The sequence below is a fragment of the Heptranchias perlo genome, chromosome 2 (genome assembly GCF_035084215.1).
Source record: "Heptranchias perlo isolate sHepPer1 chromosome 2, sHepPer1.hap1, whole genome shotgun sequence".
NCBI classification, from domain to species: Eukaryota; Metazoa; Chordata; class Chondrichthyes; order Hexanchiformes; family Hexanchidae; genus Heptranchias; species Heptranchias perlo.
The window spans coordinates 24,425,609-24,442,494 of NC_090326.1; the positions used below are offsets into that span (position 1 = coordinate 24,425,609).

Sequence of the window (16,886 nt, forward strand, 5' to 3'; positions counted from 1 at the left end):
TAACTCAGATCAAATTATTGACATTAAATAAGTTACTTGCAAAGAATAAATGCTTAGTGTTTGTGGACCTAATGCCGTGAACGTGGCCTGTACACTGATGAACATCCAATGAAGCAGATTACACACAGGCTACTTGTCATGTGACACAGCAACTAAACTACTGTACTTATCTGAAGTTATTTTGGTCGCAGACCACACCACTAGCTCTGATGCCTGTCTTTTTGTATTTTGTCACATTCTTGCTTTGTATTAACTACATCCCCCAATTTGGTGTCATCTTCAAATTTTGAAATTGTACTTCCGATTCCAGAGTCCAAATCTTTAATCTAAATTGTGAACAGTGGTCCCAGCACCAATCCCTGTGGAACACCACTTCCCACCTTTTGCCAGTCTGAGTAGCTACTCTTAACCCTTACATTCTGTTTTGCTTTGTAGCAAGCTTGCTATCCATTCTGTTACCTGTCCCCTGACTCCACATGCTCTGACCTTAGTCATGTGTCTACTTTGCGGTACCTAATTGAAGGCCTTTTGAAAGTCCAAATATATTACATTTACTGCATTACCCTAGTCTTCTCTTTGTTACTTCTTCAAAGAAGTCAATAAGGTTTTTCAAGCATGACCTTCCCTTTTGAAATTCATGCTGACTATTCTTTATTATATTTTCAGTTTCTATATTACATTTTTGAGTAAAGATTCCATTATCTTTTCTACCACCGGTGTTAAGCTAACTGGTCTATGGTCATCGACCTGAAACGTTAACTCTGTTTCTTTCTCCACAGATGCTGCCTGACGTGCTGAGTATTTCCAGCATTTTATGTTTTTATTATAGTTCACTGGACTGGTTCTATTTCTGTTTTAAATACAGGAACATTAGCTGTCCGCCAGTCCTATGGCACTATTCCCTTTTCCAATGAATTTTTATATTGATGTAATAATACCTCTGCCATCTCTTCCCTAACTTCTTTCAAAGTTTTTAATCTGGTTTTTCACCTCTTTCAGGATATCACATGGCTTTGGGTGGGGAGTGTATATATTGTGATGCACAAGGCATCGCAATTGTGTGGGAGAGGCTGGATAGAGCAGGGGGTCTTTTTCTGTCTGTAATTGTTCGTATGTTCCTAATGACATTAAGGAAAATTGCGCTAAATATCTGACTGATTGATGATTGGATGTTGCACAGGCTGACAGGCAGCAGACTAACAACAGTTGAGTTGAGAGTGGTGGCGGAGAAGTAAAGCTGCGTCTCGCTGGAAGCTGACCCCACGTTTACAGATAATGGCCTTGATATTAACCCCCCACGACAGACAGGAGATGGTCAGATGGGGGGTTAAAGAACTAAATACGGGGAATGCGTTCCCCCACGCCGCACAAGTCACCTTTTCAACTGTGGCAGATATTGGGGCATTCGCGTGTCTCACCGTTGAGGCGGGACACATAATTAACACATTTAAATCAGGCCCCCACAGTGCAATTGGGAGCCCGATTTAAAATTGACTGCTGCTGCGCGTTTCCCAGGGGTCGGGAAACCCGGCAGTGAAACCGAGGCGGGAGCTGCCAGCTCCACAAGGCAAGTGCCTGTTTCAGCACATCTCGTAGGCCACCCCCGGCCCCTCAAGGAAGTTTTCATACCCCCCTCCCTATCGCGGCCTCCCCTCCCCCTCCCGATCGTGGCCTCCCCCCCCTCCCCTCGCCGATCGCTGCCTCCCCCTCGCCGCCGATCGCGGCCTCCCCTCCTCCCCCGCCGATCGCGGCCTCCCCTCCTCCCCCGCCGATCGCGGCCTCCCCTCCTCCCCCGCCGCCGATCGCGGCCTCCCCTCCTCCCCCGCCGCCAATCGCGGCCTCCCCCTTCCCCTACCCCCACCACCGCCGATCGTGGCCTCCCCCCCCCCCCCCAATCGCGGCCTCCCCCTCCTCCCACCGCCGATCGCGGCCTCCTCCCCCCCACCGCCGATCGCGGCCTCCCCCTCCCCATCGCGGCCTCCCCCTCCCCCACCGCCGATCGCGGCCTCCCCCTCCCCCACCGCCGATCGCGGCCTCCCCCTCCCCCACCGCCGATCGCGGCCTCCCCCTCCCCCACCGCCGATCGCGGCCTCCCCCTCCCCCACCGCCGATCGCGGCCTCCCCCTCCCCCACCGCCGATCGCGGCCTCCCCCTCCCCCACCGCCGATCGCGGCCTCCCCCTCCCCCACCGCCGATCGCGGCCTCCCCCTCCCCCACCGCCGATCGCGGCCTCCCCCTCCCCCACCGCCGATCGCGGCCTCCCCTCCCCCACCACCGCCGATCGCGGCCTCCCCCTCCTCCCCTCCCCAATGGCGGCCTCCCCCTCCTCCCCTCCCCAATGGCGGCCTCCCCCTCCCCCCCACCGCCGATCGCGGCCTCCACCTCCTCCCGCCCCCCCACCGCCGATCGCGGTCTCCCCCTCCCCCCCAACCCGCCGATCGCGGTCTCCCCCTCCCCCACCACCCGCCGATCGCGACCTCCCCCTCCTCCACCGCCGATCGAGGCCTCCCTCCACCCCCGCCGATCGAGGCCTCCCCCCCCACCTCCCAACCCCCCTAGCCCGTTCGCCAACCTCCTCCCCCTCTCCCTCCTCCCACTCCAGCGCCAACCTTCCCCCTCCTGATTGCTAGGCATCGTCCCAGGCTGTGGCCTCCTGCCACTGGTGTTCCCTCTTGGCCACCGGCCAGGCTGTCAATTTGGCCTGCTGCAGGGAGGGAAACGGAAACAAAAAAATGTTAATAAGTTCCCGCTGTTAAGTTCGGCAGGACCTCCATGTCCTTGACCTTGCCGGGTTCTTCTGACTTTTTCGGCCTCCTCCACATCCTTCCTGCCTCCCCATAAATATCGGGGCCAATGTCTCTGAGCGGCAGCATGTATTTGAGGAAGAGGAGGGGGATGCGGATGGAATAGTGGCATGTTCTGCAGGTGCACAGGAGGCCAAGCCACCATCAAAAATATGCTTGCTTTATTGGAACATATAGGAAGAAACCATTTATAGGCAGTGCCAAGGGGGAAGAGACAATGGAGGAAGATGGCATGGTTGGCCATATCAAAAACTGCAGCGGGGCCCAGGAGAACAAGCAAGCATAATACGCCACGTGTGCAGTTACAGCAGATCACTGGTGACTTTGACAAGAGCAGTCTTGGTACTGTGAACAGAATGGACGATGGGCTGAAGGGATTCTAATGGAGAATGCTGCCAATAACTTGAATTGAGTGGAGAGCACACATAGGGATTTGGCACAGAAGTGGGTGATTGGTGACAGAGTATAAAACAAAATAACTTAAAATGTACAGTCAAATGTACTGTGCTTTTATAATGTCCAGTGTGATGGGAAATAAGGATCTGAGGTACCCGTGTATTTCTTTAAATGTATTACAATTTTCATGATGGGAGACACTGAACACAGTAATACTTCACATCTAAAATATCACCCATGGACATAAAATATATTTTATATAATATAACCCATAGTCTGTGGCATTCATATGGCCTTTAAGGAAGGGCTTTGGGTTTAAGTAAAGAAGTGATTCTGCAAATATTTCATTGAGACATTATAAGTGATGTGAATTAAATGCTGCAGTTTATTTTCTGGTTTCAGTTGGATGTGGTGATGAAGTTTCCTATTTATGGAAAAAGCAAATGATTCTTTCCATTTCTCCAACCAACTTGTTGCTAAGTTGTGAGTGAAGTGGCCGAGCGTGTGGATGATCGCCTGGGTTCGCACTTCCTGTGGGATGTTGGACACCACGGAAATGGTTATGGGTAGAGCTGGTTCAGCTGTGATCAGTTATGCTTGGGGCTGGGAGCTGCACAAGGTCAAAAATATCACTTCATACATAGGAGAAGGGAACATAACATAACAAAACCGACATATTTAATCAACAGGTGCAAAGAGGCAAGTGAACAGAACTGGTAAAACTGGCAATTATGTGTTTTGGATATGGGAATTCTTCCAAGTAAACTCAGCGACTTCCCTTTGCATTTTTGTGCAAACAATTTTGTTTAAAGATATACTTCAATGTCAGGTTTTGGATTTTTTTGTTCAAATATGTGTTTTTATCAATTATACAAAAAACCTTATATAAAAGTGTTGTTGTGGTGGTATGACCCATTTTGCCTTCTTATGAGTCTGTCCCCTTACTTTTGCTAATAAAAGACTACGGTTGTAAGAAACCTGTGTTTTAAAGTGTTTTAGTGCCTGTGGGTTATGGAGCCAGAGGGAGTGAGTACTGAGGAAACATGAACAGGAATCAGAGCTGGTAATGAAGCTTGAACCTGATGGATGAGCAATTATAAGGTTTTGTTTACAGCCCTGTTTAAAAAGGTCTGTCCACCTTTCTCCAGTATTCTACTTGTAGAGATTTATCTATTTAAATCTGGTCTTTGTTGGAATGGCCTTTTTGCAAACATATATACACTGAAACCCAAAACCCAATCCATGATTAGGAATGTGCTGTGACTGGATGACGGATCTATTGCAGAGATCCAGGCCAGTGATCCCTTTTGGAACAGCAAGTATGCTGTTGCAAGTTTGCTCATCTCTCTCATTTGACCATTTCAGTTTTGAGGTGAAGTAGTATACAGATAAGATACCAGTACCTGCATACTTAGATAAGTGAGAAATGAACTTCAGACTACTTCTTTGTTCTCTCAGATGACCACTGCTTGTCAGGCTTAACAGTACCTGCATCCATTGGTAGGGGGCAACAAGAGGCTACATAAATTACCCAGAGAATGGTTAGAACGTGGAACTTGCTGCTGCATGGAGTAGTTGAGGTGAATAGCATAGATGCATTTAAGGGGAAGCTAGATAAACACGAAGGAGAAAGGAATAGAAGTATATGCTGATAGAGTTAGATGAAATAGGGTGGGCGGAGGCTCGTGTGGAACATAAACACCAGCACAGACCTGTTGGTCCGAATAACCTGTTTCCATGCTGTAAATTCTATGTAAATCATTTGGTGGGGCCTAGCCTAAAAATTCTGTTTTTTTTTGTCCTGTGATCTGTATGCAGTCATCAGAGCTAAGAGTTCAGACAGGGCTGCAGTTGTGAACACCGTTTGCTAATCAAGGAGAGGATAGAAGAATTGAGAGCATGGTTTGTGTGAAAGGTACACAGATGAAACATGGTTGGAACTGGACTCAGTAAACAAGACAGCTCAGCTCAAAGAGCACATTTTGAGAACTGACAGTGGGCAAAGAGACTGACATAGGTGACACGGATTGGGCTACAGTAAGCAAAAGCTAAGAGAGCAGTGGACTGACACACAAGATAACTGTATTAAATAGGTTTTAGGTACTGGGATAACACCAGGGATGTTACTTAGAAAATGAAGGAAAAATGGAGGGAAAGTCAGAGCAGTTCAGTGGAACATGATTAAAATGCTGTGGTGAGGAACAGGGAGGCTGCAATATTAGATCAGCAATAACGGGAGCAAATACCAAGCAATTTGTTTCTTAAATATTGGAGTCATTGATTTGCTTTTCTTTAATTTGACTGTTTGGCAAGTTCAGAGCGATCTTTAACAAACAATTTCTTTTCCTCCCCTTCCCCACAGGTAATTTTAATTATTCTGACCGCTCTCTTTTGGCCTTTAGGTTTCCTGCCTGAGCAGCGTGATAGGTAACTTGCACCCAGACTTTCAGCTTTCCTCTACTACATTCAACTGTATGATCCAGGTTATCTTTTCCTGGAGTTTTTCCTCCCCCTGAAGAAAAGAGGGATCTGGCATTGTAACACTTGGTGACACAACAAATTGTCCTTCCTCCTGGTTTTTGCCAGTCTTTTTAAAAAATCTGATTTACAGATTCTTCAGCCCACTGCTGATTCTCTCGTTAGGGACTCGTACTTTAATATTACAAGTCATTTAACTGCTCCATTACTTATTTACTTATGAACTTATCAGCAACTTCCAATGAGATTCTGCTCTTTACAGAAATGAAGAAAGCTACATTTGGGGGCATTTTCCATTGTTGGTGCAACAAGAAATAGCTAGATGGGGCTCTGTGGCTGGTAGAATGTGAGTTACTCTAATAATCCAAATGGGGGTGGAAAAGACCATAATGATTTACTATACTAAACCCACGTGCTGCGGGGGTAGATTTTGACTTTGTGCGATAGAGTAAAATGGGTGTTAACAAATCGGCAGCCCATTTTACATCTCTCCGTTTTTATTTCCATTGACTTCAATGGATTAGCTATCACTTGTTTTACACTTATCGCACAAATTCAAAATATACCCCGTACGTTACTATAAGTAGCGAAGAAACGGCTAAGCACCTCAAATGGGCAATTGTCCCTTGTAGCTTACACTGATTCCAGCATGTGTGAGAAAGCTAAACAAAATAAGATACCACCCATAATTTACAAAGTCAGCTTTTTCTTTCACAATACTATCAATATGTACTAAGCAGTTATAAATTACCTGTGGACCTTCCCTCCATAGAAAGGTTTGGTATGGAATGTGACAGCAGCAGAATAACCAGACTTGGCACAGTTAATATTGACCTTACCCCCCAGTTCTACCCAGGGGACTGTCAGTATGGAACGTGCATAGGCACAAGGCAGTGTGAAAACATACTCTTCATCGTGCTCTCCAAGGAAAAGGACACCTGGAAAAGATGGGAAGGCATTGAAAAAACTGTAATGATACAAAATGTGGTAATGTAGAACTTATCATTGTTCAGTCAAGTGAACAACAGGGATAGTAATTTTCTAGGGAAGGAAATTAAAAGGCCAAATTATACAGATTATGCATTTTCTACATCTACTTTTTCTCTGCACGTATTGTGTTGTTTGTGCACATTCTATGAAAAATAGACGGAAAACACACACGTAGATTTTATTGAAGGTGGGCTGCATTTTTAAAATGATAACACAGTATCAACATGGCTGTAACAAAGTGTTAATGAGCTGAAGGATTATTTATTTTACATATTCCCAATGTTCCACGTGCTAGCTTTAGCATTGGTCCTGATTCCTGTTCCTCTGGCTTCCGTACTTTGTTCTTGCTCCCACTAGTTTGAGATGTAGGGTGGTCCAGGGCTTCAAAACCATAAAATAGATGCGTTTCAGTCCCAAGTATTAGTTTGCGGGTAAAATGTTGTTCTGGAGGATGGACTGATAAAGAATCTTGAGCAACATTTTCACTTGACTGTTTTTAGTTAGAATTAGCAGAGTGTGTCCAACACATACAAGGACACATTTTACCTAAACATAAACCAAAAGAGAAAAATCTGTATCCAACAAATGTTAAGTTAGTTACGGTCAAGCCTGAATCATTAATTTATTGCTGGGAATGATGCGAAGCCACCTCTTTACATCTGTGGTCTGTAAACATTACAATATGTTCTGCTAACATAACATTTCGAAGTTTAGAACATACTTTCTTCACCCATTTCTATATTTCCAAACATTTTGTCCTGCAGCAAAATTTTAATGCTAGGTTACAACTCGCTACTATTTAAGTCGGTCAGGACATCCAGTCCCTCTACATCTCCATCCCCCATCAGGATGGCTTGCGGGCCCTCCGCTTCTTCCTTGAACGGCGGCCCAACCAGTCCCCATCCACCACTACCCTCCTCCGCCTGGCTGAACTTGTTCTTACATTGAACAACTTCTCCTTTTGACTCCACTCACTTCCTCCAAATAAAAGGTGTCGCTATGGGAACCCGTATGGGTCCCAGCAATGCCTGCCTTTTTGTGGGATCCGTGGAACATTCCTTGTTCCAGTCCTACTCAAGCCCCTCCCTCACCTCTTTTTCCGGTACATTGATGACTGTATCAGTGCTGGTTCCTGTTCTCGCCCTGAACTGGAAAATTTCATCAACTTTGCTTCCAATTTCCACCCTTCCCTCACCTTCACATTGTCCATCTCCAACTCTTCCCTTCCTCGACTCCTCTATCTCCATTTCTGGGGCTAGACTGTCAGCCAATATCTATTGTAAGCCCAATGACTCCCACAGCTACCTTGGTTACACTTCCTCCCACCCCGCTTCCTGTAAGGACTCTATTCCCTTCTCCCAGTTTCTCCGTCTCGTCTTTTCTGACGATGCCACCTTCCACACCAGTGCTTCCAATATGTCCTCCTTTTTCCTCAACCGAGGATTCTCTTCCACTGTTGTTGACAGGGCTCTCGACCGCGTCCGTCCTATTTCCCGCACTTCTGCCCTCACCCCTTCCCTTCCCTCCCAGAACCATGATAGGATCCCCGCCTTGTCCTCGCCTTCCACCCCACCAGCCTCCAACATTCAACGTATTATCCTCCACCATCTCCAGCGTGATCCCACCACCAAATACATCTTCCCTTCGCCTTTAAGCATTCCGAAGGGACAGCTCCCTCCGCGACACCCTGGTCCATTCTTCCATCATCCCCAACACCGCCCCCTCTCCTCCCCATGGCACCTTCTCATTCGAGCGCAGGAGATGCAACACCTGCCCCTTCACCTCCTCCCTTCCCACGATCCAGGGCCCCAAACACTCCTTCCAGGTTTACTTGTACTTCTTTCAATTTAGTACATTGTATTCGCCACTCACAATGCAGTCTCTTCTACACTGGGGAGGCCAAACACAGATTGGGTGATCGCTTTGCTGAACACCTCCACTCAGTCTGCAAGCTTGACCCTGATCTGCCAGTCGCTTGCCATTTTAATTCCCTATCCCACTCCCACTCTGATCTCTGTCTTCGGCCTCTTACACTGTTCCAATGAAGCTCAACGTAAGCTTGAGGAACAGCACTCATCTTTCGTTTAGGCACTTTACAGCCTTCTGGACTCAACACTGATTTCAATAACTTCAGATCATAACCACTGCTCCCATTTTTTCAGAAAGCAAGTGCTGTTAATGGTTCTGCTGTTGCCATTTACAGCTACTCCAGACCCATCTTTTGTTTCTTAACCTATCCCACTACTACCCTCCTTTGCCTTGCACCATCATCCCTTTTGTCATTTAATCACTCTTGCCTTAGAACATAAGAAATAGGAGCAGGAGTAGGCCAATCGGCCCCTCAAGCCTGCTCCGCCATTCAATAAGATCATGGCTGATCTGATCCTAACCTCAAATTTAAATTCATGTACAATTTCCCTCCCGCTCCCCGTAACCCCTAATTCCCCTTACTTCTGGGAAACTGTCTATTTCTGTTTTAAATTTATTTAATGATGTAGCTTCCACAGCTTCCTGGGGCAGCAAATTCCACAGACCTACTACCCTCTGAGTGAAGAAGTTTCTCCTCATCTCAGTTTTGAAAGAGCAGCTCCTTATTCTAAGATTATGCCCCCTAGTTCTAGTTTCACCCATCCTTGGGAACATCCTTACCGCATCCACCCGATCAAGCCCCTTCACAATCTTATATGTTTCAATAAGATCGCCTCTCATTCTTCTGAACTCCAATGAGTAGAGTCCCAATCTACTCAACCTCTCCTCATATGTCCGCCTCCTCATCCCCGGGATTAACCGAGTGAACCTTCTTTGTACTGCCTCGAGAGCAAGTATGTCTTTTCTTAAGTATGGACACCAAAACTGTATGCAGTATTCCAGGTGCGATCTCATCAATACCTTATATAACTGCAGCAATACCTCCCTGTTTTTATATTCTATCCCCCTAACAATAAAAGCCAACATTCCGTTGGCCTTCTTGATCACCTTCTACCCTATCACAGACCTTTCCTTTTGTTCTTTCCTTCCCTCCCCCCCTCCCCCGGCTCTGTACTTGCTTAAAAACACCTTCCAGTTCTGACGAAAAGGTCTTCAACCTGAAACGTTAACTCTGTTTCTTCCTCCACAGATGCTGCCTCACTTGCTGAGCTTCTACAGCATTTTCTGTTTTTATTTCAGATTTCCAGCATTCACATTATTTAACGTTGTTATTACTCAGTTGATTTAGATGTTCCTGAAGAGAGTACAGTGGTTCCTGTTTCTTGTTAATGCTGATTTTAAACAGAGGTAGACCTTGGGGAGTATGCTTTCCACCAGTTGCCAATGTTAGCATAAAGTTGCCGTGGGTCACACTGACTTTTTCGAGAACATCAGCAACAGCAGGAAAATGTACTTACAAAGATGAGCATTTGGAATCATTTGTATTTTGAGGTCAGTGTCAGCATTAGTTAGATCAGTACTTTTAAAAAAATAAATCTTTCAGAACTAATCCACAAGTTAAAATTCACAATAATGAAAAAAAACACAAAAGCACAGAGCAGGTAAGGTATGTTATAGCATATGTCCACAGAATATTATGAAATGTAAAAAATAATTGCCAGATTAGGATGCACACAGGACTTGCCACTAGTCAACAATGAAAGATATGCACTTTTTAGCTGGGGTGGAGGGGTGAGGGGGTGAGGGGGTGAGGGAGAGAAGGATTTCTTCACATAAGCATAAATAATAGTCACTAGATTTGAGTTTCCTGCCATATGCTTGCGATACTATAGGAATGGAGTTTATGCATATAGTGTTTTCTCTAGCTTCAGGTCGATAAAGCACCTAACTCTCTGTGACTGAGTCATTCCTGGGAGCATTCTTATCCAGGCCATTCAAGAGGGCCGCCACTGCAAAGGCATGAGGTTTGAAGGAGAGTATACAGAGGGAAATTGATATCAGTAGTTCCAGCAAGCAGTGACAAAGGTTGAAGTCAATAGAAATCCCTGGCACTCTTATCAAATCTGCAGATAAGTTCCTAGGTAATACAAGTCACTAGGCATATTCAGAAAGTGCAAACCTCCCCTTCTTGCTTTCAATATTTCTGTACAACAGTTGCATTCTATCAAATCCAGGAGCATATAACATAATATATTGTATGAAAGATTTTGAATTGACCTGGTCACAGGCAATTGCTGGCTGCGATGCATAAAGCAGCAGATATATCCTCACCCTCCTCCTATGAAACAGTCTTATTTAAGTCATACTCCTGAGATTTTGTTGTAGAGCTGCAGTTCACTGCACTACTACTACTACAACAACCACTTGCATTTATCTAGCGTCTTTAACACAGTAATACATCTCAAGGCGCTTCACAGGAGCAATTATCAAACATAATTTGACACCAAGCCACATAAGGAGATATTAGGACAGATGACCAAAAGCTTGGTCAAAGAGGTAGGTTTTAAGGAGCATCTAAAGGGTGGAGAGGCGGAGAGGTTTAGGGAGAGAATTCCAGAACTTAGGGCCTAGACAGCTGAAGGCATGGCTGCTAATGGTGAAGCAAAGAAAATCGGGGATGTGCAAGAGGCCGGAATTGGAGGAGCACAGAGATCTTGAGGGTTGTAGGGCTACAGGAGGTTATAGAGATAGGGAGGGGCGAAGCCATGGAGGGATTTGAAAGCAAGGATGAGAATTTTTTTAAAAATCGAGGCACTGCCGAACCTGGAGCCAATGTAGGTCAGCGAGCACAGAGGTGATGTGTGAATGGGACTTGGAGCGAGTTAGGATATAGGCAGGGTTTTGGATGAGCTCAAGTTTACGGAGGATGCAAGGTGGGAGGCTGGCCAAGAAAGTGTTGGAAGAGTCAAGTCTGGAGGTAACAAAGGCATGGATGAGGGTTTCAGCAGATGAGCTGAGGCGGGGCGGAGACAGACAATGTTACGGGGGCAGAAGTAAGAGGTCTTGGTAAGGGAGAGGATATGGGTTCAGAAGCTCAGCTTAGGGTCAAATAGGATGCCAAGGACTCGAACAGTCTGGTTCAGCCTCAGACAGTGGCCAGGGAGAGGGATGGAGTTGGTGGCTAGGGAATGGAATTTTTGGTCTTCCCAATATTTAATGGGGAGAAAATTTCTGCTCATCCAATACTGGATGTCAGACATGCAGTGTGACAAATCGGAGGCAGTGGAGGGGTCGAGAGAGGTGGTGGTGAGGTAGAGCTGGGCGTCATCAGCGTACATATGGAACCTGATGTGTTTTCGGATGATGTTGCCGAGGGCCAGCATTTAGATGAGAACTAGGAGGGGGCCAAGGATAGATCCTTGGGGGATGCCAAAGGTAATGGTGAATAATAAAATAGTATTGAGAGATAAACTCAGAAGGTCTTCATTGTCACCGAAAGTGTGTTGTTGCTATGCATGGATCTGAGGAGCCAACAACAATGAGATGAAACTCTTGAGTTTAATCGTATGATTCTGTGCAAGAGCAGAACCCTCTGACCTAAGTCAGAGAGTGAGGCTAGTAGACCCAGATAAGACCTAAGGGCATATATATGGAAATAATAAATATCTGTCCATATGAAAGCTGTAAATTACACATTCAAATAAGCCAATATTTGTGGCAGGTAGGGATTGGATCACTGCAATGGATGCCAACAGCACTTCTTCTCTTTGGCAACTACAGAGTACATTCAATCTAGAAAATATTTGCTCAAACAGCAATAAAGTGAATTAGAGATTGTGATGCTACCATGTTTTGTAGATAAATGAAACCTAGTTCATCTGTACAAAACTAAAAGCTTCACAGAGACCTCCACAAGGGTCATAACAATATGAGGGTAAATGGTGCAGGGTTCCTGTCCCAACATGGAGTCTCACTCGACAGGAGAATTTGGCACTAGAAAATAGGAAGCACGATAAATTCGACTTGTTGACTCCGTGTCTAGCCTCAAGTCTGCAGGACTTTGACAGATTTATGTGAAGGACGAACAATAACATTCTAAAATCAATGATCAGAGTGCATGTGCAGAGAGTTTACAACGCCAAACAACAATGCTGATATTGATTATATGCTGGCCTGGTATTTATTTAGTCCCAATAATTTTACCCTTAAATTGCCAACATTTAGCATCATATTATTGCTCAAAAGCTCAACAACTTTTGTGTTCCAGCCCACCATGTTGGAAATTTGCTTTGAGTAATTCAGCATTATTTTTCTAGATTACATTATATAGAATTTTCAGCACAGAAACAGGCCATTCGGTTAGACTGGTCTATGCCGGTGTTTATGCTCCACATGAGCCTCCTCCCACCCTACTTCATCTAACCCTAGATTTAAAAAGTCAATCAAGTTCTGGAGAAATTTTGAAGATTTACACAAGTACTTTGCAGCATTACTGATTAAATAAGGTACTCTCCAACAAATACTGGATTGGATCAACATAATAATTTTTAGTCATTCAAAATGACATTTATAAATGTAACTGCCATAAAACACTGCCATTAATTAATTAATCTATTATGGTGGATTGAAAGTAGCTGTAATATTCAGAATTGGCTTAAAAAAAAGATAGATTTGCAAATTGTTCTTACCTTCTCCTACCATGGTGACCCCTATGGACATCCCCATGAATTTGCTTTTGGTCCACACGTGCGCATTCACACAAATTTTCCTCTCCTTGCATTCGCAGTAAAAACCGGAAACCGGTGGATGATGGGAAACTTGTTCAGCTGCAAATATCACTTTGTAGCATTCTGTCGGGTCCTTGCTAGACTCGGGAGCCTGCTGGGTGTTGGGTTGGTCATTGGCAATGGTTAAAGTGCTGCTAGCTCTGTTGGCTTTCATTTTATCTTTTGGCACGTCCCAAGAGCAGTGGAAAGTTTCTCCAATTATCGGATTATAAGGTTTCTTTGCCACCGCTCCCTTTCGGCCCTCGTGGAAAGCAGTCAGGTAATATTCCACAAAGCAGATAATCCGTTCTTCAGCTGTGGTACCTGCAGTGATCGACACAAACATGTCTGCATGGGCCATGAAATTTGCATACATTTCCAGCAATGACCTCTTCTCTAAAATAAAAGTTGGAAGCACCACCTGTGTTAAGAATGAACAGAGAAAATAATTTAGTGCTTTCTGAAATACTAGCAAAAGATATTTTGAAAAAACTTCACAAAAAGACATCTTGAACACCAACTTGAAAAGAAAAATGAGCACCTTAATATAGAGAAAATACAGCTTTCTTTATTCTGGAAGTAGGCAGTGTAATACAATGGATTTTTCTACTGAGAAAGTCACAAGTGACAAATTTGCGTGGAAGATATCATCACAGGACTAGTGAAAATAGACGATTCTAAAAGATGGCAATGTACAAGGCAGTAAACCCAAAGGGAGGATGCGGATGATGCTGCAGCAGTTTTTCAGTTGAACCTGATGATGGGATTGTTGCCTGTAATCGTTTGTCAGACATCTAACATTGTTTGTATTCTGTAGAATTTATTTTTTCATGCTGGCCTTCTGTTATCACAGGTTAGTACTGCGCAATACAAGACCACAAACAATTTCAGATTTGAGGGTTAGGATGCCACAGCTATATAGCATGGTAAAATATTTAAGAATTCAACAACCTTCACATATGATGTATCCATCTTATCTCAGTTTTCTCCACAAAATATGTATATATTTTTCCCTTTTCAGGTATGATTTTAATTTGTTTTAATACAGGTATCCATAGCCATTTTATACTCTTTTTAAAGATGTAGCCTATCATATTATTGTGGAAGACTGTGCAGCAGGAGTTAGAATGTTCTTTGAAATGGCCACCAACGGTTTTGTCAGTTTCAGTGAAACATTGAGAAGGCAACACTCATGGCCAAATGTGTTCTTCAGGATTGTGATTTGTGGAAGAAAATGTCTACTTGTCTGCTGCAGATGCATTTTTCCCATCCACTAGATTGCTCTAAAACACCTTGGCAGGTGTCTTTGAGCAATCTAATAATCACAATGTTCACCTCCTGACTCCCCAAAGCCTTTCCACCATCTACAAGGCACAAGTCAGCAGTGTGATGGAATACTCTCCACTTGCCTGGATGAGTGCAGCTCAAACAACACTCAAGAAGCTCGACACCATTCAGGACAAAGCAGCCCGCTTGATTGGCACCCCATCCACCACCTTAAACATTCACTGCCTTCACCATCGGCGCACTGTGGCCGCAGTGTGTACCATCCACAGGATGCACTGCAGCAACTCGTCAAGGCTTCTTCGACAGCATTCCCAAACCCGTGACCTCTACCACCTAGAAGAACAAGGGCAGCAGGCACATGGGAACAACACCACCTGCACGTTCCCTTCCAAGTCACACACCATCCCGACTTGGAAATATATCGCCGTTCCTTCATCGTCGCTGGGTCAAAATTCTGGAACTCCCTACCTAACAGCACTGCGGGAGAACCTTCACCACACGGACTGCAGTGGTTCAAGAAAGCGGCTCACCACCTCCTTCTCAAGGGCAATTAATGCTGGCCTTGCCAGCGACGCCCATATCCCATGAATGAATTAAAAAAATGCAAGTCACCCAATTACTGTCAATATCCAGCAAGTTCAATGGGGTTATAGAAACTATGGATCTTTCAGAATACAACCCGCATTCCTCTTTTGATACCTATGACCTATGTACAAAAAGACAGTGGCTTTGTATCCAACAACAATTTGCACTTAAACAGTGCCTTTCAATTAACAAATGTCAGACAATAACCCAGACCAACTCCTTTTGCCTTGAGTAACCTGTATACTTGTAATCATAGTTAGCACCGATCTTAACCTAACCCGCCTGGTAGGGACAGGGCGTGTTTGAGTCGAACCCCCGTTTTACACTCTGCCCAATTTTACTTTCCATTTCAATGGAAGGAGTAAAATTGGACAGGGTGTAAAGCGGGCATCTGAACCGAACCCACCCCATTCCCACTGGTTGGGTTAGGTTATAATCAGGGCTAGCTGAATCTCCCATTCAAATTTTCCAAATCCCAGCAACAAAATAAAAGTGTCACTTGTCTTTCACCAATCCCACAGTGATTTATGTGGGTTCTCAAGTGACTTTTAAATGTCTTCTGTACTTGAGCAAGGAAGACAGAATGCCCCTGGCAACCCTACCCAGCAATGACTATAGAGAACTGTCTCCACAGGATATGGGTCAGCAGGGAATCAGCTGGTCATCTGCTGAAAGGATGCCTGCAATGACCCTCACCATTTGGTTGATACTTTGCATTGGTCAACATAACCAGCTATTTAATCACCTCGGCTACTAACAATAGGCACATAATATGGCTGTCCAATATCACTGCACAGCTGCATTTCCCGAAGAACATAGCGTCTTTGATGACAACCAGCAATTTCCCACTCCTCCTCTGGCACCATCACTTGCTTAGGAAGAAAGGCGATAAATGGAGTTGATATACAGATCAGCCATGATCTAACTGAATGGGGGAAACAGCCTCAAGAGGCTGAATGGTCCACTCCTGTTCCTATGCTCACCTGGGCCCTGTGACTCAATCAGTGCTACCTCCTCGAGCTCATTAACTGCACGTGGGTTGTAGCTATGTTGGTGTTTAAAAATGCTGGAGAGAAAGAGGCAGGGCGCTGTCTTGTCCTGGCCCATTGGTAGTGCTGAGGGGCTGCTATTCCTGGGCTACACAGAAAAGCAACTCCAAAAGATTACCTTCCAACAGAGCTCGCATAACAGGATATTAATTTTGTATACTGTTTGTGTGGTTGTGTGCATGCCTGTGTGGGAGTGAGTGAGAAGGATGATACTAGCCCTTAACTTGGAGAGGCTTGCAGCTACACCTTCTCTTACCCCCTTGATAGTTATATAGAAGTGACCTCCTGCAAGAGGGTCAAGGGCTTATAATTTCTGAGTTGTCCCCCTTTAGAGGTTTGCGCCCTTGTATTAGGTGGCACGCTCTTGTGAACTTTGAGAAGTAGTTTTGACTATGTAAGTTGATGGTGCACATGTAAAGTGCCAGACATATGCTGAAAGTGTAGCACATCATGGGTGTTATTAAGTGCCTATGCGTTACAAAGCTAGGTTTAGAAAGTCTTACTTAAATTCCTTAGGGAAGCACAGGGGTTTGGCTTGATTTAAATATTCTAGTATACCGGAAAGGGATAAGACTGAATTTTAATTTGTAAATAAACTTCAAGATTTACTACCTGTTGGTTGACAATTCCGACATTGTTGATATATCTGTTCAAAATAATTT

The 16,886-nt window shown here is 44.8% G+C and overlaps 1 protein-coding gene across 1 annotated transcript in view; it reads right to left on the bottom strand.

Moving 5' to 3' along the window:
- osbpl10b (oxysterol binding protein-like 10b) overlaps positions 1–16,886 on the bottom strand; it is a 215,459-nt gene that overhangs the window by 12,974 nt on the left and 185,599 nt on the right. Inside the window, exons 8-9 of the mRNA XM_068001223.1 lie at positions 13,226–13,724; positions 6,430–6,616 (exon numbers count right to left, since the gene is read on the bottom strand). Coding sequence (XP_067857324.1) covers positions 6,430–6,616; positions 13,226–13,724 — 686 coding nt within the window. The remainder of the gene's footprint in view (positions 1–6,429; positions 6,617–13,225; positions 13,725–16,886) is intronic.